This window comes from Oryctolagus cuniculus, chromosome 5 (assembly GCF_964237555.1).
Source record: "Oryctolagus cuniculus chromosome 5, mOryCun1.1, whole genome shotgun sequence".
In the NCBI taxonomy this organism is placed as follows: Eukaryota; Metazoa; Chordata; class Mammalia; order Lagomorpha; family Leporidae; genus Oryctolagus; species Oryctolagus cuniculus.
In genome coordinates this window covers 51362467-51384256 of record NC_091436.1, presented here as the reverse complement: position 1 = coordinate 51384256, position 21790 = coordinate 51362467, and the positions used below count along the sequence as shown (strand labels likewise).

The 21790-nt window shown below is 38.9% G+C and overlaps 1 protein-coding gene across 12 annotated transcripts in view; it reads right to left on the bottom strand.

Moving 5' to 3' along the window:
- The window catches only part of FAM184A (family with sequence similarity 184 member A), a 119717-nt gene that overhangs the window by 25703 nt on the left and 72224 nt on the right, over window positions 1-21790 (bottom strand). For 6 of the 12 annotated variants that reach the window (XR_011388550.1, XM_070073663.1, XM_070073659.1 and 3 more), the window contains exons 10-11: window positions 13015-13077; window positions 7093-7305 (exon numbers count right to left, since the gene is read on the bottom strand). Coding sequence is in view for 11 of the 12 variants with exons in the window: in XM_070073663.1 (XP_069929764.1) it covers window positions 7093-7305; window positions 13015-13077 (276 nt within the window). In the remaining variant the exon portion in view is untranslated. Of the gene's footprint in view, window positions 1-7092; window positions 7306-13014; window positions 13078-13516; window positions 13559-21790 lie in introns of all 12 variants that reach the window. The other 6 variants (XM_008263441.4, XM_070073665.1, XM_002714784.5 and 3 more) reach the window with 2 other exon arrangements.

Genomic DNA, 21790 nt, shown 5'->3' with positions numbered 1-21790 from the left:
ACTGGAAGAGGAACAACTAGGACTAGAACCGGCGCCCATAAGGGATGCCGGCACTGCAGGTGGAGGATTAACCAATGAGCCATGGTGCAGGCCCCTAATGAACAGATTATTTAGCTAGGTAATCAGCCCTAATTTTTAGCCAAAAAAAAAAAAAAAAAACAAACAAACTTTATTAACTTTCTGGACAAGAATACATCTTATTATCTAAGTAGATGAAATGTTTTTAAAAATCTCATAGGCTCCAAGAAAAGTAAAGATTGGGAAATTGAAATGCTAATTATGTTAATTATCAGACTTAATTAATTTTTAAAAAGATTTATTTACTTGAAAGGCAGAGCTACAGGGAGGCAGGGGCAGAGAGAGAGAGAGGTCTTCCATCTGTTGGTTCACTTCTCAAATGGCTGCAAAAGCTGAGGCTGTGCCAGGCTGAAGCCAGAAGCCAGGAGCCAGGAGCTTCCTCTGTGTCTCTCACATGGGTACAGAGGTCCAAGGACTTGGACTATCTTCAACTGCTTTTCCATACCATATCAGAACTGGACAGGAAGAGGACCAGCTGGGACTCAAACCAGCGCCCATATGGGATACCGGCACTGCAGGTGATGGCTTTACCTGCTATGCCACAGTGCCAAGCCCAGATCTGATCAATTTATGCTCTATACATGTATTGAGACATTGCACTGTACCTCATAAAAATGGACAAGTATTACATGTTAATCAAAAAATATTTTTAAAAATATTTATTTGACAGGTAGAGTTACAGAGAGACAGAGAGAGAGAGAGGAAAAGTTCTTCTGTCTGCTGAATGGTCACAACAGCCAGCGTGGGGTCTGATCTGACGCCAGGACCGACACAGAAGCTTCTTCCAGGTTTCCCATGTGGGTGCAGGGGACCCAGCATTTGGGCCACTGTTCACTGCTTTCCCAGGTTATAGCAGAGAGCTGGATCGGAAGAGGAACAGCCAGGACTCAAATGGGAGCACATATGGAATCCTGGCACCAGAGTCAGTGACTTTACCTGTTACACCACAGTGCCAGTCACTTGATGCAATTGTTAACACACCAATTGGGATGCCTGCATTCCATATCAGAGTTATCTGGCTTGAGTCCCTGCTCTGCTACTGTTGATACAGTTTCCTTCTAATGCACACCATGGGAGGCAACAGATGTACTTGGGTCTCTGCCATCCACAAGGGAGACCTGAATCGAGTTCTAGGTTCCTGACTTTGGCCTGGTTTGCTCTGGCTGTTGTGGGCCTTTGGGAAGTGGACTAGTGGATGGAAAATCTCTCACAACAACCATGGCTGGGCCAAGTAAAGGCCAGGACCCAGGAGGTTCATCTGGTTCTCCCATGTGTGTGCAGGGACCCAAGCACTTAGGTCACTTTCCTCTGCTTTTCCTAGGCCATTAGCATAGAGCTGGATTGGAAATGGAGCAGCTGGGGCATGAACCAGTGCCCATACAGGATGCCAGCATCACTGGCAGTAGTTTTACCCACTACTCCACAATACAACACTGGCCCCTAAACTTTCCTCTTAACACTGCTTCTGTTGTATCCCGTAAGTTCTGACATGTTGTGTTGTCATCTTCATTTCTTTCAGGGAATTTTTAAATTTCCCTTTTGATTTCTTCTATGATTCACTGTTCATTCAGGAGCATGTTGTTCAGTCTCCATGTGTTCGTCTTTTCTAGAGTTTCTTAATGTTATTAATTTCCAGCTTGATTACACTGTGATCAGAAAAGATACATGGTATGATTTTAATTTTTTTGAATTTTTTGAGACTTGTTTTATGGCCTATCATATGGTCTATCCTGAAGATAGTTCCATGTACTGATGTAAATACTGTGTATTCTGAGACTGTGAGATGAAATGTTCTATAGATATCAATTAGATCCATTTGGTTGATAGCATAGATTAACTCTTGGTTGATTTTTTTGGCCTAGCTGATCTGTGTCCATTGATGAAAGCAGGGTGTTTATGCCTCCCATTATGATTGTATTGGAGCATATGTCTCCCTTTTGATCCATTAACGTTTGTTTGAAATAACTGGATGCTCTAGTATTGTTGCACATACATTTACTATAGTCACATCTTCCTGATAAGTTGACCCCTTAATCATCACAAAAAGACCTTTTTGTCTCTTTTAACAGATTTTGTCTTGAAGTCTATTTTGTCTGACACTATATTAGCTACTCCTGCTCATTTTTTATGTCCATTTGCATGGGCTATCTTTTTCCAACCTTTCAGTTTCAGTCTGTGTTTATCTTTGTTGGTGAGTTGTGTTTCTTGTAAGCAGTATATACATGGGTCTTGCTTTTAACCCATTTAGGCAGTCTGTATCTTTTAATTGAAGAATTTCGTCCATTTATATTAAAGGTTATTATTGGTAATTGATGACTTGGTCTTGTCATTTTTCCAGGAATATTCCTACTGTCGGTTTTGATTCTCCTTTGTACTATTATTAGGAGGTTTTTTGCCTTCACATTCTTTCATGATGCTAGTTATCTTTTTCTGTTTCTGTATGTAGCAATTCTTAAATATCATTTGTAAGGCTGGAAGAGTGGTGACAAATTCTTTCAACTTTTGTTTGGAAGGTCTTTATTTTACCTTCATTTATAAATGAAAACTTAGCAGGGCATAGTATTCTGGGCTGACATTTTTTTAAATTATTTAGACTATACCTCTCCGTGTTATCCTTGCCTGTAGGGTTTCTGATGAGAAATCTGATGTAAACTTAATGGGAAATCCTTTAAAGGTAATTTCTCTTGTGCAAATTTTAGGATCTTTTCTTTGTGTTTTACTTCTTCAAAGTTTGAATATAAAGTGCCATAATTCACATCTCCCCTGATCATGTCTATCTGGGGTTCTATTTGCTTCCTGTACTTGTGTGTGCATATATTTGTCCTAAATAGGGACATTTACTGCAATTATTTTGCTGAATAAGTTTTCCAGGTCATTCCACTTTTCCACTCCTTCAGGAATGCCTATGACAAGCATATTTTGTGATCTGATTGAATCCTATATATCCTAAACACTGCTTTCATTTTTTTTCTAATTTTTTCTTCTATTAATAGGACTGAGATATTTCAAAAGCTTTGTCTTCCAGCGTGGATATTCTTTTTTCTACCTCACTGATTCTTTTGTTCAGGCTTTACACTGTATTTTTTATTTAACATATTGAATTCTCCACATCTCATATTTCTGCTTGATTTTTCTTCAATATTTCTATTTTCTGGCAAAATTTCTCATCCATGTCATTCACAGATTTAACTAATGTATTTGTCTCTCTGTGTTTTTGAGTAATCTTACAATCAATCTTTCACATTCCTTTTCAGGCATTTTGTCAATCTCCTCATCATCACAAACTAAAACTGAAAAGTATTCGTGTGTTCTTTTTGTGGAGTCATACTGTCTTTCTCGTTCATATTTATTTTATTTCTATGCTCATTTTTATGTATCTGGATAAATACCTGTTGATAACTCCTCTGAAGTCTTCATTTTTTTAAATAAAAGATTCATTTTTTGAAAGGCAGAGTTAGAGAGAGAAAGAGAGAAAAAGAGAATCTTCTATCCTCTATTTCACTCTCAAAATGGCTACAACAGCCAGAACTGCGCCAGACTGAAGCCAGTAGCCAGGAGCTTCATGGCTTCCCCTGTGGGTGGCTGGGCCCAAGGACTTGGCCCATCTTCTGTTGCTTTCCCTGGTACATTAGTAGGGAGCTGGATCAGAAGTGGAGCAGTCAGGACTCGAACCAGTGCCTATATAAGATGTGAGCATCTCAGGCAGCAATGAAGTCTTGATTCTTCTATGCTGGCCACCTCTGAAGTCTTTATTCTTCGAAATGTGCATCTAGCTGTAGTAAGATGTCTTCAAGCGATATCCACAGGTGTCTGCTCACTGGGCCAGGGAGCTCTAAGTGGCATTTGTAGGGGAGGGGGGCACAAAAGTCCAGGATAACACCCAAATTATGCATGGTAGCTCTCCTCTGTAGTCAGTAGGGGAGAGTGGGTAACTGCCCTAGCTGGCATGATCACTGCCTCCACCCTGCAGGGTGCCAAGTTGAATCTCTCTGTGCCTGTATATCCTAACCTCCATTCACTCAGATGAATTAACTGCAGAACGAACTTTTGCACTTTATGATGTGAACATACAATCTTCTGCAATGTAGATGCTCAGCTCAATAATTGCCCAAAGATCCAGCCACATCCTATGCCTTTATCAGTTTCTTTGCTTTTTTTTTTTTTTTTTTTTTTTTTTTAAATTTTTGACAGGCAGAGTGGAGAGTGAGAGAGAGAGAGAGACAGAGAGAAAGGTCTTCCTTTTGCCGTTGGTTCACCTTCCAATGGCCGCCGCGGCTGGTGCGCTGCGGCCGGCGCATCGCGCTGATCCGAAGCCAGGAGCCAGGTGCTTCTCCTGGTCTCCCATGTGGGTGCAGGGCCCAAGCACTTGGGCCATCCTCCACTGCACTCCTGGGCCATAGCAGAGGGCTGGCCTGGAAGAGGGGCAACCAGGACAGAATCCAGCACCCCGACGGGGACTAGAACCCAGTGTGCCAGCGCCGCAAGGCAGAGGATTAGCCTATTGAGCCGCGGGGCTGGCCAGTTTCTTTGCTTTATCATGCAATCATAGGATTTCCACAGACACAAGCTGCAAGGGATCTACTCTCTGCCCTGCAGGCCTCCCTGTCCAAAGAGAGAGTGCCACCCCATCCCTGAGCCAGGTGACTTGGTGGGTGGAGAGGAGGGAAGCAATGTACCCTCCATTCACAGAGTTAAGAGGGGACTTTGCCCCCCAACCCCACCCCCAGCTTGTCTGCCTAGATTCAAGGCCAGTCGGGTCCACAGATTTCTCCCACTAACAAAATCCTGCAGAAGCACACGGGCCACTGCAGTCTCCACTTGCCTTATTCTGGAAAGACGGTGCTTTCCTCACTGGGTGCTGGGACCCTTGCTCTGGGTAGGTGGCCTTCCACTTAGCTGCTAGCTGAAGGAGTCACTGGTGGTGTTGCACAAGCTGCTGCATGCCTGTACAATCCTAGCTTCTCCATAGAGTCTCTCATCTATTTTTAGACTTTTCACTAAAAACATTCCTCCAACTATCTCCCAGCAACACATAATCTCTCCTGTTTTTCTGGTATTCTCCCGTGATCAAAAGTAGTGCACCTTTTGCTTATTCAGCCATCTTGGAATCTCCCAATTTTTTTGGACTAATATAAAGTTATATTTAATTTCATGTATCCACAAACTTTTTGAAGTATCCTATATAACAGGCTAGATAGTATACTACCCTCATACAGGAATTGACATTATTGATGGGGAACAGAACTAAAATGTTGAGGCAAGTCTCATTTGTCTCATATAGTGTATAACTGGCATGTATGTTTAATCACTATTACTAGCCAAGAGGGGGCGGGTGCCATTTTGGACATACGTGACAACTGTGCCAGTTGTGTCTGTGTGCCCAGAAACCAGCTGAGAAGAGACGCCTGAGTCTGGCAGAGCGAGCTGACAGGGGGCTGGGTACTTGTGATTGTGGGAGCCTTGTGTGCTGGGACTGTAAAAACAATGTGGCTGTGTGGGAGGGTGCAGGGTGTGGCTGGGACTATGGGCAGTCACTGGGGGTGGCTCCAAACACTCAGGGCTCCCTTATTTCCTAGTGGGGGTCATTGCTGCGAGATCCATGCTCACACTAAGGACTGCAGAGTTCCTTTGTGTGGTTCTTGTGGCAGCTGGGATTAATACTGTACCCACTAGGGCTAACACCCAGGCATTGGTCTCCATGGAGGGGAGGGAGTGAGTATGAGACTATAATTGAGCTGAACAAACCTCCCCTCTGACTAAAACAAAAAAAAAGGGGGGGAGAATTTACCACGCCCAACTTGGGTGGCACTTTGGATACTCTCCTCACCCTGGAGCACTGAACAGAGCTCCCTGGCCATACCCAGCACATACCTCAGGGTATTCAATGAAAGAACAAACATTCTACTTAGCCATGGAGGCATAGTCCAAAGACAAAAGTCATTACAGGAGGAAAAAAAAACAACAAACAAGTATCTCCACAAATGCCTAAAATTAAACGCAGCAATTCAAGAAAAAGAATAAGGAAGACAAGACAACATATGCCCCCAAAAGAACATAAAAATTCAATACTACAATATGAAGAAGAAAAGATTGAAGAAATTGCAGAAACAGAATTCAAAAAATTGATTGTAGGATTACTTAGAAGTAATCAGAAGCAAATTCACAAACTAAAGAAATCTGTACATGACATGAATGAAAAATTTTCCCATGAAATTGAGATTTTAAAGAAAAGTCAAAATGAAATATTGGAAATGAAGAACTCAAAAGATCAAATAAAAATGTGGTGGAAAGCCTTAACAACAGACTCAGTAGGGCAGAAGAAATAACAACCAATATAGAAGAAAAAATCTCTGGAAATTTTATAGTCAGACCAAAAAAAATTAGAAGAAATCAGAGTTGGAGATCTATGGGATATTATCAAACGACCCAACATATGAATCTTAGGAGTTCCTGAAGGTTTGGAAAGAGAGAATAGATTAGAAGGCCTTTTTAGTGAAATAATTACAGAAAACTTCCCCAATTTGGAGAAAGAAAGTGATGTCTAAGTACAGGAAGCACACAGAACTCCTAATAGACATGACCAGAAAAGATCTTCACCACAACATATTGTAGTCAAACTATCCACTGTAAAACATAAAGAAAAGATTCTAAAATGTGCATGAGAGAAACGCCAGATTACTCTCAGATCTCCAATTAGACTCACAGTGGACTTCTCATCAGAAACCCTACAGGCTAGAACAGAATGGTGAGATATACTCCAAATCTTAAGAGAAAAAAAATTGCCAACCCAGAACACTGTACCCTGCAAATTTCTCATTTACAAACTAAGGTGAAAATAAAATCCTTCAATAACAAACAGAAATTGGAAGAATTTGTCCAATTGGGTACAGTGGGAAGAATCACTATGTTCCTAAAGTTGTATTTATGAAATGCATGAAGTTTATATTCCTTAAATAAAAGGTTTCTGGGAAAAATAAAATAAATAAATTTGAGCATATGTCACATTAAACTTACTCTTTGTTCCTTTTCCTTTTCTTCTTCCATTGTTTGAAATGCAAGGACATGTGCTTCTTTCAAGGATTTATGTCTTTGCTGATGTTGTTCCTCTAATTCTTCAAGCTCTTGTGTAAGCCGTTGTCGTTCCTGTGTAAACTGAGCCTGCAGTTGCTGCAAAGAAGTCTGGGACTGGGAAAGCTGTATCTCCAGATTCTGCTTCAGCAAGGAAATCTATGCCACAGAATGGTACACAGTGAAGAATAAATACAAGGCATAATTCATAAATTTCCCATCTAAGGGAAAACATTATTTCACGGATACTGACTATAATATTTGGCAAAACTTTCCACTTAAATGTTTTATAAGATATGACTATTTTAAATTCTCTATTCAGTAACTATCCTGAAAATAGTTTTATTGTGTTATTCATACTGTCCAAAGAACACTCTACATTCAGAAATACAAGGAGCACCCATATCATATTACAATAAAAACTCATACTATAAAATAAAACTGAGGGTGGTATAAAAAGTTACACTGCTTACTTTTGAGGCAGTAAAGGGAAGTAGTTAAGACTGTGGGCTCTGCCACTTACTTGTTAGTGTCACTGTATCACCATGCTATAGTGGGAAGTAAGCCTGTTACTACATACAGTTCACTTAGACCAGTCCCTGAAATGTAGGTAATGCTCAAAAACGTTAGCTAAGATTATTTGATTATTCAAAAACTCGAAAACTAATCTTAAAAATAGGCGCCGGCGCCGCAGCTCACCAGGCTAACCCTCTGCCTTGCGGAGCCAGCACACCGGGTTCTAGTCCCGGTCGGGGCACCAGATTCTGTCCCGGCTGCCCCTCTTCCAGGCCAGCTGTCTGCTGTGGCCAGGGAGTGCAGTGGAGGATGGCCCAAGTACTTGAGCCCTGCACCCCATGGGAGACCAGGAGAAGTACCTGGCTCCTGCCATCGGATCAGCAGTGCGCCGGCCACGGCGGCCATTGGAGGGTGAACCAACAGCAAAAGGAAGACCTTTCTCTATGTCTCTCTCTCTTTCTCTCACTGTCCACTCTGCCTGTCCAAAAAAAAAAAAAAAAAAAAAAAAAAAAGCCAGTTCATAATTTATAATCCTTATAATATTTTTATTAATTTTGACTTAATTCAAAGGAGATTCAAACACTTAAAAACTTTTTTAAAATCACAAACATCTCACAATCCTTTAGTTAGCACTTAAAATAATTTGAGATGCTTTTCTTTCACAATGGAAGACAGACCTGTCATTCCTTCTGAAAACAGACATTATCAATCTTAAAATGCCTACATTGTTTCTGTATGTTTTATATACTTAAAATTTTTTTTGTAAGAATAAGCACATAAAATGTATATTACAAACATTCATATAAACATTTGATGACATCATTTAATTTTATCTATTTCTATTCTCATATATAGGATAACTATAGCTTGACACTATATAAATCACCCATATCCTAAAATAAGTCAAAAGCTAAGAGAAACTTAAAGAATCAGAAAAAAATGTTACAAAATATTTCAATAAGCAACATAAGATACTCTAAGTGCTTACACACAAATGAAACAGTTTCTATGGCCAACAAAGCCAATGAAGAAGAAACCTCAAAGTACAAAAGACTCCCTTTTGGTCTGTGAGAAGCAGACATAGGTTATCTCATATCTCTCACAAAGAAAAGTACTTGGGAAAGAAGGAAAAGTGTGGGGAATCACCAGAAATGTAACACACTGGTTGGAAGACAGGAAATGTTAAAAACAAATGGCTGTCTCCCTGTAAAGCAGCAGGAAACAATCACAGGCTGTAGTGAGCTTGGGGTGGATGATTAGTTACATCAGGATCATTTGTATAATAATCATTATGGAAATAGTCAAGCACATATCTTTATGGAAATATTCAAGCACTGGGGAGAACTGACAGAACTGACATAGACAATCTCTTCAATCTGTTTAAATGTAGTTCTGAAAAAGAGACACAATTTGTTGAAAGTTTATGAATTCTACCAATGAATTTCTACACAGGGGTTATTTTACAAGTCTGGAGTCAAGGTAGAAACAAAAACTTCTGGCTTGTGGCAACAGAACTGCCAAACTGCTGTACCAAAATAAACCCTGCAAATTTGAAAATACCATGAGAATATCATGGTTACAGCTAAGGTCACACTTGTGGGATAAGATAAATTAACACGTGACATCTCATCTTTTATCCAAAGAGAATCAGGATGAAATAAATATTAATCACAGCACAGACAGAAAAGGTAAATCATAAAAGGTTATCAGGCAACAAAAAAAGCTGTAGATACTGATGTGTAATTGCTACAGCCATTCTCTTCCCAGATAGCTAGTTCTTGAAATAGAGAAGGTACCTACCCACTATCTTCCCAAGTTCAACCCTAGCCCCAGCCTCAGCATGGGACCGATCGTGGCTTGTTTATTTCTGGTGATAATCTGTTAGGTTATATATGGGAAAGTTGGGAAAAGCAATGTGTTAATGTACAGTTCTGATACATACTCTCAAAGTGACTACTTGCCACTAAGTGGGGACAAAAATCTACTTAGCATTCTGCTCACCACATTATGTACCTGGTACATATCGTTATGTACCTGGTAAAGATCTGCATCTATCCCAAAGAATGTGCATATCTTTCCAATTTGCACAAAAGGCACCACATAGGCTAGCGGTGGCCCTTGATCTTATCCAATGAGTGTGCACTTAGGTTAGTAAGAAGCCAATCAGTTCACAGCAGTGAGCATATCTTTATTTTCTGAAATACCGTTTTTCAAAAGTTCACTGCAGTAGATCTCCCATGTGTTAATTTGACTACAATTTGACAAAAATTTGAACTACTTAAGGATGAAGTTTTTATGAAGAAATATAAAGTTTAAAATGAATTATGTTCAACAGTAAAATAATAGTTATGTATTTAAAACCTAAGTACAGTTTTAAATTTCTCTAGCTTAAAAAAAAACACTTAAATATTTTACATTATAATATACATTACCTTGAAAGAACTCCAAAATAGTATTTTCCAACCTAGGATATATGATTAATCTACACTCAAGAAAATAATATAAACTATGTACATTAAGAAATTATCATGCAATTTAGTGTTCAAATATACTTAGATGTTTTGTATTCTTAACTTTGAAAGCACACCAAATTATTAAGGCTTTCTAAAATGTTTAGATTCATGCTCAAGACAGTAACATGAATTATATGCAGAAAGCCTTAATCATGCAATGAAGCATCAATACTCACTTATTTTTATAAATAAATCAGTAGAATTACAATAATTAATCAGCCTTTATTCAGCATGGAAATTATATGTCACTTTAAAAGAGAAATAATGAGCAAAGCAATGGAAAATGAACTAATGTTTTATGGCTATAATTTAAATAGTTGAATTTATGTTATGGACATACATATTAATATAAAAATTCATTAATTAAAAACAAGAGAACAATGGACTTTACAAAGAATTGGGCAATCTTAGTTATCACTTTTATTTTAGAATTATATCTAAAAAGGCATTTGATGAATAAATGTAAAACAGTAGTTGCTTTGAATTATATTCAAATTATGTAGTGCATGGTAGATCCTATACATTAGTTATGACTGTTAATGTTTCTTATTTTTATCCATGCTAAATAAACCAGAGAGTTCTTATTTTAGAAAAAAAAAATCCTCATTTAAAAACTTCTCTCTTGTGTGACTCTTATATCTGTATTTTTCTGTCTCACTCTTTGTTTCTTAAATTATTTCTGTCTCAGTCTGTACCTGTATCTCAGTTTCTATCTCTTTCATACTCTCTGCCTATACATCTTTCTCTTTGACTCTGTTTTCATCTATATGGCTTTACCTTTGTCTCTCTGTATGTTTCTATCTCTTTCTGTCTCTGTTTCTCTCTGTCTCTCTGAGTGTGTGTGTCTGTGTCCCTATTCGTCTGTCTCTCTGTGTCTGTCAATCTATTTTGCTTCTGTGTCTCTCTGCACATTTTTCTGTGTATATTTCTTTTTGTCTATCTGTCACTCTCTGTGTCAGTCTGTCTCTCAGTTTGTCTCACTCTATTTCTGTCTCTCACTTTCCCTTTGGCTCCCTGCCTGTTCAAATGTCTATTTCTGTCCTGTCTCAATCTGTATATGATGTGTCTGTCTCTGCCTGTCATTCTCTGCCTCTTACTCTGCCTGTCTCTATGTATGTCTGTCTACTTCTCTGTCTTGCTGTCTTTATTTCTTTCAGTCTGTCTTGCTCTCTCAGTTGTCTCTCAGTCTTACTCTCTTACTTTTTGCCTACCAATCTGTCTCTTGTCTCTCTGTCTCTTGTCTACTGTCTGTCCTTCTCTCTCTCTCTCTCTCTCTCTCTCTCTGGCTATCTCTCTGAGAATCTACCTGTTGGTCTCTGTCTATTTGTCTTAGTCTCGGGTCTCTCTATATGTCTGTATCTGTTATGAATATATGTCTCTTTGTCTAACTCTGTCCCTTATTCTCTCTCACTTTCTTTCAGTCTGAATGTCTGTCCTCCTGTATGTTTCTCTTTCGGTCCAACTCACTGTCTGTCTCTTTCCCAGTCTCTCTCTCTCACCCCTGTCTACCTGTCTGTCCATCTGTATCTCTCTCACATTCTCCCTCAGTTTGTCTTCTTAGTGTCTCTGATTAATCAGACAGATAAATCAAGGCATCCTTATCCAATTACTAAGAGACACTTTCAACAAGGCAATTTTTATTTAATGAATATCTTTTATTTATAACTACTGAGGGAAAATGACCATGCTGTTGCAAATATTCCGAAGTTAATTCAATTAACTGAAAACATAATCATATCTTATTTGAGTTATTTCTATTCCAAATAGCATGTACAACAAAGTCTACACTGGTGTTATACCAAAAATGAAAATTATCGGCCGGCGCCGCGGCTCACTAGGCTAATCCTCCGCCTAGCGGTGCCGGCACACCGGGTTCTAGTCCCGGTCGGGGCGCCGGATTCTGTCCCGCTTGCCCCTCTTCCAGGCCAGCTCTCTGCTGTGGCCAGGGAGTGCAGTGGAGGATGGCCCAGGTGCTTGGGCCCTGCACCCCATGGGAGACCAGGAAAAGCACCTGGCTCCTGGCTCCTGCCATCGGATCAGTGCAGTGCGCCGGCCCAGCGCGCTGGCCGCGGCGGCCATTGGAGGGTGAACCAACGGCAAAAGGAAGACCTTTCTCTCTGTCTCTCTCACTGTCCACTCTTCCTGTCAAAAAAAAAAAAAAATTATCATTCAAAATTCTTACTATGTTCTATGCTACTACTAAAAAGAATTCCTAAATGTAGCCTTATTTTGATAAACACCAGGATAAAAATGGTTGGTGCTTATTTTTAAAGGTATTAAAGAAAATGCTGTTAAATATATTTATGTATTTCTATTTTTTATGTGGAAAGAAAAGCTGCATATGAAAGTTAGATAATTTTTTGTTATTTTCTTATAGAGTGAAATTAGAGGGGTATGTAGAAATAGTTTCACTCAAAAATAACTGAAATTTCATAGCACATTACTAGTCTCAAAGCTTTCATTTCTCCAGATCTGGGCTGGCAAACTACAGAAAAATTAAATCATATTGGAACACACCCAGAGCTATTTATTTCCAAGCTGTCTCTGAGTGTAGCAGCAGAGGTGAGTAGCTGCCACAGAACCTGGACAGTCCACAGTGCCAAGGGCACTTACTACCTGGGTCTTTGCAGAAAAAGTCTTCTGACACTGTCCCAGGCTACAAGAAAAATACCCAAAGATGTCAAATTCTCTTGTTATTTTAAAGGACAAGTTAGATATATAGATTTTTATAAGCATAAATCTCAGTTTTTCTCATCATGCTTAAAGAAAAAAACTTTAAATCAGTGTTATATGGCACATTATCTTGAAGCTTAGATTCTGCATACTTCAGTATACATACATAAAAGACAACAGCTTTGTCAATTCTTAGGGAAGGGCTACTCCATTTGGTTTCATCCGTTAACTATAACAATAAAATGCAAAATATATTCAAAATCTCATACATCTTCCTATTTGATACTTTAAAGAAGTCTTGATATTACTTTCTCACAACATAAACTAGTTAAACATAAGAAATATCTTTATGATAGTCAATTAATTAATGTTTTTTTAAAAGATTGCTATATTCTTAAAAGCAAACATTAAAACTGTAAATATCATGTTTGAGGCATAAAACCTTGCTTGGTTTTATAGTAAAATATATGCTTATTAATACAATGTGGAACATGTAAGCACAAACACAAATTAATGGCTAGACATTAGAAGCTTTTACTACCCATGTACAAACATATCCTACCAAATGCCAAAGATTTCTGTAATGTAACAGCTTGAAAGCAGTGATTCAGTTTACGCAAAATGTGCAACATGCCCTTCAGTGCAAACTGTAAGTGCCGCTCACTTACATTGTTGATAGATTTATGCAAAGCTTCACCCAGAGAGTGCCGCTATGAAGACAAGATCACAGGGATAAAGGGAAACATTCAGAAATCAACTAAGTGAAAGAAAGAGGGATAAAAAGGAGAGTAAAACACAGGACATTTAATTATATATATATTCAAGAAAAAAATAAGTCGAAACAATTCTGAGAAAAAAAGTCAAAGAGAAATTCTGAATTATCTGTAGGTCTTTAAAACAGTGCCCGGTATGTTTATGGCTGACAGACTTACCTATGAAAAATACTGATAGCTAGAGCACATAAACCAGGGTTCAGTTAGAAGATGATGGCTACTGAAGAGCCTGGAAGGAATGTTACCGTCATAAATTCCAACCAGAAATCTACAGAAAAACCACTCAAAGCATTGCATGCTGTATTGCTGCAGCTTCACTGAGGTTTCTCCTAGGAGAGCTCAACAGATGACAACTGCAACACTTATTTGGTTGACTATATAATTTGGGGGGCAAGAAACAAATATAGGAAAATCACGGAAAATATGAAGATTTACTAATAGTTGGGTTTTGTACTTGGGGGAAAGAAGCAGAGATGCCTTTACATCTTTTTAATCCCACTTTCTTGGATATATTTGACAAAATTGCTTATGAGCTAGGTTACTTTTTCAAATGTTCACTGAAATTTTAAATAACAGACCACTGGAAAAATCTATACCTCCCTCCCCCAAAATACAGGATAAAATGTAATTTTCCCATATTTATTTACCTTCAAAAATAGAAAATAATATTTTAAATTTATATTTTAAATTTAAATGGTAAAGTTTAACATTTTTTTCCTCTGAACACTAACCAAATTTTCAGACAGAATACAGTAATTTTTCCCATAACTATGTGATTATTCCTTAGAAGATCACAGATTATAGACAGTTTTGATTCAGAGAATGATTTTTTTTACTAATAGCCTAGATTAACATATCTGAAGGTATGATTTTATAGAAACTTGAAAAATCAGATAAAAAAAGATTTATTTCTTATTTAATTATTTCATAACTTTTAACCAAAAGTTTCTCGCATTCTTAAAACATTTATTTTACTTTTTAAAAATAAATTTAAATAAGTGAACAAATTTCATGTATTTCATATATACGGTTTTAAGAGCATAATGATACTTTCCACCTCACATTTTCCTTCTTCCTTTCTTATTTGTCTTTTAATTTTTATAATGACATACTTTCAATTTATAATCACAAGCTTAACTCATCCCTAAATAAAGAATTCAACAAGTAGTGAGTAGAAAAACCACTGTTCCTCAGGAGTATAGATAAGCTGTATCAATAATCAAATCTCAAAATGTCAATTTGGTGCATATCTTTTTAATCCATTTTCATATGAATTTATATTTGATATATATAATATATATAATGATGAGAGACAATTTCTCCAGACTTCACAAAATGCAAAATCTAAGGCATTTTTAGTTGCAGTGTTTTTACCTGTCTGTATTTCTCATTACAGATGGTCTAGTAGGAAAAGATAATCTAAAAAGGATGCCATTTGTTCATGAAATACATTTTATTTTTTACTGTTTAAGTTATCATCAGACAAAAATACATATGTTATTTAAAATTTCTGGGTTACCTGATAAATTAGAAGAATACAACAAATAAGAGTGGCATACTAGTTCTTCCCTTCCCTGAGATTTTTGGTTTTATATGACTAAAGTATATTTGAACATTTGGAATCTAAACTAATATGGTTATTGGCCTTCTTCCTACAGCTAGAGGCTATGGAAATAAATCTAGGCATACAGGCCAGAGCTGTCTGCCATCTGCAGCGCCAACTTCCCATGTGAATGCCAGTTCAAATCCCAGCCACTCCACTTCTGATTCAGCTTCCTGCCACTGCACCTGGGAAAGCAGTGGAAGATGGCACAAGTGCTTGGGCCCCTGCACCCATGTAGGAGACCCGAATAAAGCTCCTGGATCCTGGCTTTGGCTTTGCCCAGCCCCAGCCATTGCAGCCATTTTGGGAGTGAATCAGCAGATGGAAACTCTATCTCCCCGCTCTCCCTCTCCTCTCTCTCCATCTCTTGCTGTAACTTTTTCAAATAAATAAATAAATCTTTAAAAAAAAAATCTAGGTGTAGATTTCATAGTTCCTTCTCTTTATTCTCTTCTTCTAAAGGTGCCAATGTATGCACTGGATGGAATCATTCCAAAAAGGGAGGTTTTAGCAAGAAAGGAAAGTACAAATTGAATATTTTTAAATTAATTCAGAGTTCAGTACTATTATCTTAGAAGGAAAAATAAAACCTCAAGAAGAACTAACCACATAAATGATCAAAGAGGATATGGTATAGCTGAATTCATTTTTTCAATTGAAGGAAAATTAAAGTCAAACTTCATATTCACTAGGAAAATATCACAAGCCGCTTTTTGAATCCACAAACTGAAGCTGGCTGTATGAGGAATAATGGATTTGGCTGGCTTTTTTGGTAGACTTTAATCTCATTCCATATTTTCTAGAAAGTAACATTACGTTGCGTCAGCTACTTTCACTCTCTTCTAGCTGGTTTTTCTCCTCTCTCCATAGGCCTCTTCTCATTTTCTGCTGATTTTTCTGTTGACCTCCCTTTACCTTCCCCCAGCCACTGTCTAGCCCAGGGCTCAGGATGGATTTCGGATGTTTGTTCTACATAGTTCCCTGCTCTCCCAATTTCTAGTAAAAGGATTCTGAGCCCTCAGGGTTGGCCTCACTGATCCCCTGTCACTGCTCAGGGCATCTGCCAAGGTCCTGGCGGGACAACACAGGAGAGATGATGCCGCCAGGCCCTGTGATTGCCTCTGCCTCAGATCTGCGGCCAATTACTCTTCCATTACAACAAAACACTAACAAAAACCCTGAAGGTTTAAGAGTGACTTGTTTATAGCTCTTGTCTATACTCCTGTGAAGTAGTGGTCTTTCTACTATTTACTTGTTGAACACTGTATTTAGCGGAACATTAAGCCTGTGATTATGAAGTAAACTGAAAGTATGTTATCACAAAAATTAAAAGAAGGAAGGATGAAGGGAGGGAGGAAGGAAGGTAAGTATTGCTTTGTTCTTAGAATTTTATCAAAGACATGAAATCTGTTCTCTTTATATTAATTTTTAAAAGGGCAGTCCCTCATCTAAAAAAAGTAATCACTTAAGAGAAGATACAGAAAAACTGATAAAAATAGATGATTTTTTCTTACAGGCAGAACTACAATTTCTAAAGAGAGAATATATTTCCTTGCTAACAAAAAACTTAATTTAAAGAGCAGCAAAATGAGCACTTGGCTTTAAAACCAAATGAACTCACTAGTTTCAAGATCCAGACCACCAAATCATAAGGCTACCAGAAGCCAAAGAGTGTGGATTATACCCTACACATGATACAAAGTCACTGCAGGAGTCAAAACAAAATAATGCAATTCAACTGAATATTGTAAGGGCATCACTTAATCTGCAGGTGGGCAAGAGTGGAAGCAAGGAGAACGGAGACCATAGCTGTAGTGTAGGAGAGACGGGCACATGACTTGGACTAATGTGGAGGTGGAGGTGAGAAGTGTATCGCTCTGGTTGTAGTGTGCAGGCAGAACAGCAGAGAGGGTTGTGTCTGCCTGCACAGTCAGAGACAGTGAAGTGAGGTCTGGGCAGGGAGGAGAGGAGCAGCCTCTTAAGCTGAGGGGTAGGATAGGAGGCATGGAGTGTATCCCTGTTTCAGGCACTTTAATTTAGATATTTAAGGCAAGATGTCTCTACTTCATCCTCGCTTTAGTATCACAGCTGTATTAAACTTCCTAAGATAAAATTTTCAGCATGTCATTCCCCTTTCCATAAACTTCTGACACAATCTCATAGTTCTTTAAGTAAACTTTTAAATTCCCAAGATAAAGTCAAGGAGTTCCATCATAACCTCTCTCACTAAACCATTCCCATCCAATCTTGTTTTTTTCATTACTGTATTTCTCATAGTACCTGGGAAATAAGAGTGTCTATTTAATAAAATCTTTTTTAAATGAATAAAAACTCTTGTATTTTGGCCATTACTCTGTCATGTCAATGCTGGTCTCAATGAAAGTGTTCCTACTTGTACTGGCTATGTTACTGTTTCTCTATCATTCAGTAGTACACCAATAAATGTTTAACAGCTTTTTGAAAAACAAAACCTCAATTTGCAGAATCTGTTGGTATCTGAGGAATATAAATGACCACCACAGGTGACTGCAAGTCACCAACAATGGTGGCCCTGACTGTGGTGTTGGGAAGAAAGGCACACAATTGGCTATGATGAGCTGGCAGGAGCCAGCTCCAACAAAACACTGCTCCTCCTTAATGGCATGGATATAGTTTGCATGTCCCCCAAGGCATCAGTGTGTTGAAATGTAATCACCATTGTTAGTTAAGATGGTGGAAATGAATCAACCAATGTGTTTAGAGGTGGGGCCTTCAGGAAGTGATTAAGATTAGATAAAGTCGCAAAGTTGGGCCCCAAGATTGGATCCGGGCAGCTAATAGGAAGTGGGAGAGAGACCATACAGACACACATACAAGCACTCTGCCCATCTCTCATGTAATTCTGTGTCTCCCCGGCACCCTGCTAGCAAGGAGGCCATCACTACACATGTAACACGCTGACCTTGCACCTCTAGGCCCATGAGTCAAAATAAAGCTCTTTTCTTTACAAAGCTATTTCATTACTGTAACAAAAGGTCTTTCATTACTGTAACAAAAAATATACTAATACACTTCCTTAGTAAAAACTGGGTTATTTATAAACTCATTTACTGCATAGTGAATTTTAATTATCTGTATACTAACCTTCCTCCTATTATACTATAAATTTGTGATGTATAAAAATCATGTTATCTATGTGACTATAACTAGCTAAATGATTTTGGAGCGTCAAAGTTCATACATACAATACAGAGATCCAGACCCAATTTTTAAAATCTATAGTTCTTTTTCTGATGATCTGAGTGCCTTCCTGACCTCTCAGTTCAATGTTCTGAATGAAGCTGAATAAATGCATTATCACATACAATCCAAATAAAAGCCATCTTAAAAAGGGTGAAATAAAGGAATATGTAGTAACATTTTAGGATCACAAATGGGAATTATGATCATAGAAGACTCTATACAATCATTCTTAGTTAGAGTTTGAGGAAAAGATATGTAGGTTTTTTTTTGTTTGTTTGTTTGTTTTTTTTGCTTTAAAGGAATTCAAATATATACACTGATTAGACTGCGAAAAATAACTGGCCTGGGGGAACACAATGAAATATTAAAGGAAAATTAAGATTACAAAAATGAGTCTGAGCTGGAACACAGAGAGAAAAGAATCACTTTTAGTAAATTTCAAGAAATGAAAAATGCCTGATTAAAGCAAAGTGAAAATCTAATGCTTTTCTATGTCTATTTTTAGAGAGGTAGGCCAGGAAGATTAGTTTAAAACAAATTTAATTCTCAAGATTTTAAATTCATTTGAAAGGCAAATTATTTTATTTCTTCTTTGCAGTAAGTAGAATGAAGTACAGGTACACTAAGATAAAAAAAAGTCTGGTGCTCAGTTTACTCAGAAATAGTTAAATACATGAAAACACAGCTTCTCTGATAGTTTTCCACAGTATCGGCTTCTAAGTCCTGGTCATTCCACTTCTATTTCCCACTCCCTTCTCTTTAATATACCAACCCTAAGCTGTGTCTGTCTCCCTAAGTGCTGAGCAGTGCTGACAAGTGCTAGGATGAAAGGGAAGGCCAGAAGCAGCCCAGGGAAATGGTTGTATGGATTAGAGCAGGTGAGTAGAGTGTATGAGGAACACAGCTGACAGCAGGATCATGCAGATGCAAAGTGGCAGAGCAGGCTTCAGAGCACAGGCCCAGGAACCCACCCAAGAGTCAAGAGAACAAGATCCAGAGGGCCAGGAAGGAAAGATCCTACGTCTACTAGGAAGGTTCATTAAAATCTATCACTGGGTGGGGGTGGGGGTGGGGATGGTGGACCTTTTGACTCTGTGGGTTAACCTACTCATGGGATATCCAGATCCTACACTGGAGTGCCTGTTTGAGTCCTAGATTCCCCTCCTGGCTACTCTGCTTCCCATCAAGCTTTCTGTTAATGTGCCTGGGAGAGAGCAGATGATGGACCAACTCCTTAGGTTCCTGCCACCAACCTGGGAGACTCAAAGGGAGATCCAGACTCCTGGCTTCATTTTGGCCCAGCCTTTATTACTGTGGGCATTTGGGAAGTGAACTAGCAGGTGGAAGATCCATCTCTCCCCCCTCCTTCCTCCCTCCCTCTCTCTCAAATAAGTAAGCATTAAGTTTTCGCCATCTCATATATCTGGAAAGTGAAATCTTGGTAACATAGCATCCAATTTTACTTAAACGGGGGCATTGTTTTGTTCTCGTGTTTTCTTAACTTTCTTCCAGCATGGATGATTCTGCAGCACCATAGCTGTTTGCCAGTTTATCTACAGTAGTGTGTATGCCCCACACATCTCAGAAGTGGGGAAGAAGGGAGACATTGGAACCTTGGATATGGGCTGATGGCAAGGGGCATCACAGAACAGTTTCACCTCTCAATTCCTAGTTGCCTTCATATTTATGGTTAATTTGTTTTGAAAATTGTTTTAAAAGATTTCTCTCTGTAAACCTGGCAAAACATGGGGTAAATATATGATAAATTATTTTATGATACACAGAACCTAGGATGCAAAGCATTAGGTCCTCTCAGGAAATAACACTGCAGAATAGACATCAGAAAAGGAAAGAAATAAAGACAGACATAAGGCAGAAAGAAAAAATTAAAACCAGGAAAACATGGGAGAAATCTCACAATTCAAAAGAGATTAAAGGAAAACAATTTAATGGAAAACAGGTAGAAGGAGAGGTGTGTCCTCTGAGCAGTGAAATAAACCCACTCAAAACAAACACCTATATTCAACATTGAAAAACCTGGCAGACTTCTAGGGTTGTTTTCATTTTATGTAACTGAATGAATTGAAACTTTCTGGACATAGGACGTGATAGAGGATCAGCATCACTCTGCCCAGTATCATCTGTGCTGCTTGGACCCTGGGTAGGAAGGTAAAGTAACTGTAGACACGAAAGTGCTAACCAACTTTTAGCAAGAGTGGGCTCCTTGTTCTCATTTCCACCTAAGTTTCAGAGATTTCAAATGATTTACAAAAACTCACACATGAATAAATGTCTTCTCCCTTTTCAGAGTAATATTACTAATAGCTGTGAGCCCGAAAATGGGAGCTGTGTCCCTCTCCTCTATCTCACAAACAAACAAACAACTACTGAAGTAGGCAGGCATACAGGTTAAAATTGGTCAGATTTGTGAACTGGAAGACCATGCCCGTGTGACCTCATGCTCCTACCTGCCACACAGGGGTGCCCACCAGCCAATCAGGTTAATTAACCACTCCCCTTTGGAGTGGGTTAAAAGCCTAGGGCACAGTGTGCTCCGGGCCCCTGCTCTTCTTCCCTGGCCTCTTGCCAGGACAGGGCTGGCTGTAGCCCTGCGCTCTAGGCTTCCTGGCCTAGATGCTCATCCACGTGGCTGGTTCCTGGTGCTTGGTATGAACCCCTATTCACCTCTCTCCCCTAAATAAGCTCTCACTCTCTTATGCACCTTTCTTACTAAATAAAAGCTTAAAACGTACCATGCTGCCTCGTTTATCTGTGCCGGTATTTAAAATTCTTCTCTAAATATTAGGCAAGAACCCTCTCGGGCTTATTAATATTGGGGATTTAGTAATAAGCCCGTGGTGAAATCATAAGGCACCCCAAATTCCAGTAGCGCATGTGGCACCCCGGATAGCATTTCTAGGGAACTTTAAGGGGCCACATTTCAGGGTAAATTTTAGGGGGTCTTTCCGATTTCACTACCATGAAATGCCAAACACAAACTGGCAGGCTCTAAGCATTGCTGACAGACTTTGCATGTTTAATAAAGAAGCCTACCCTGGGGCCGGCGCTATGGCGCAGCCGGTTAAAGCTCTGTCCTGAAGCGCCAGCATTCCATATGGGCGCCAGTTCTAGTCCCAGCTGCTCCACTTCCGATCCAGCTCTCTGCTATGGCCTGGGGAAATAGTAGAAGATGGCCCAAGTCCTTGGGCCCCTGCATCCATGTGGGAGAACTGGAAGAAGCTCTTGGCTCCAGGCTTCGGATTGGCATAGTTAAAGCAGTTGTGGCCATCTGGGGAGTGAACCAGCAGACGGAAGACCTCTCTCTCTGTCATCTCTACCTCTCT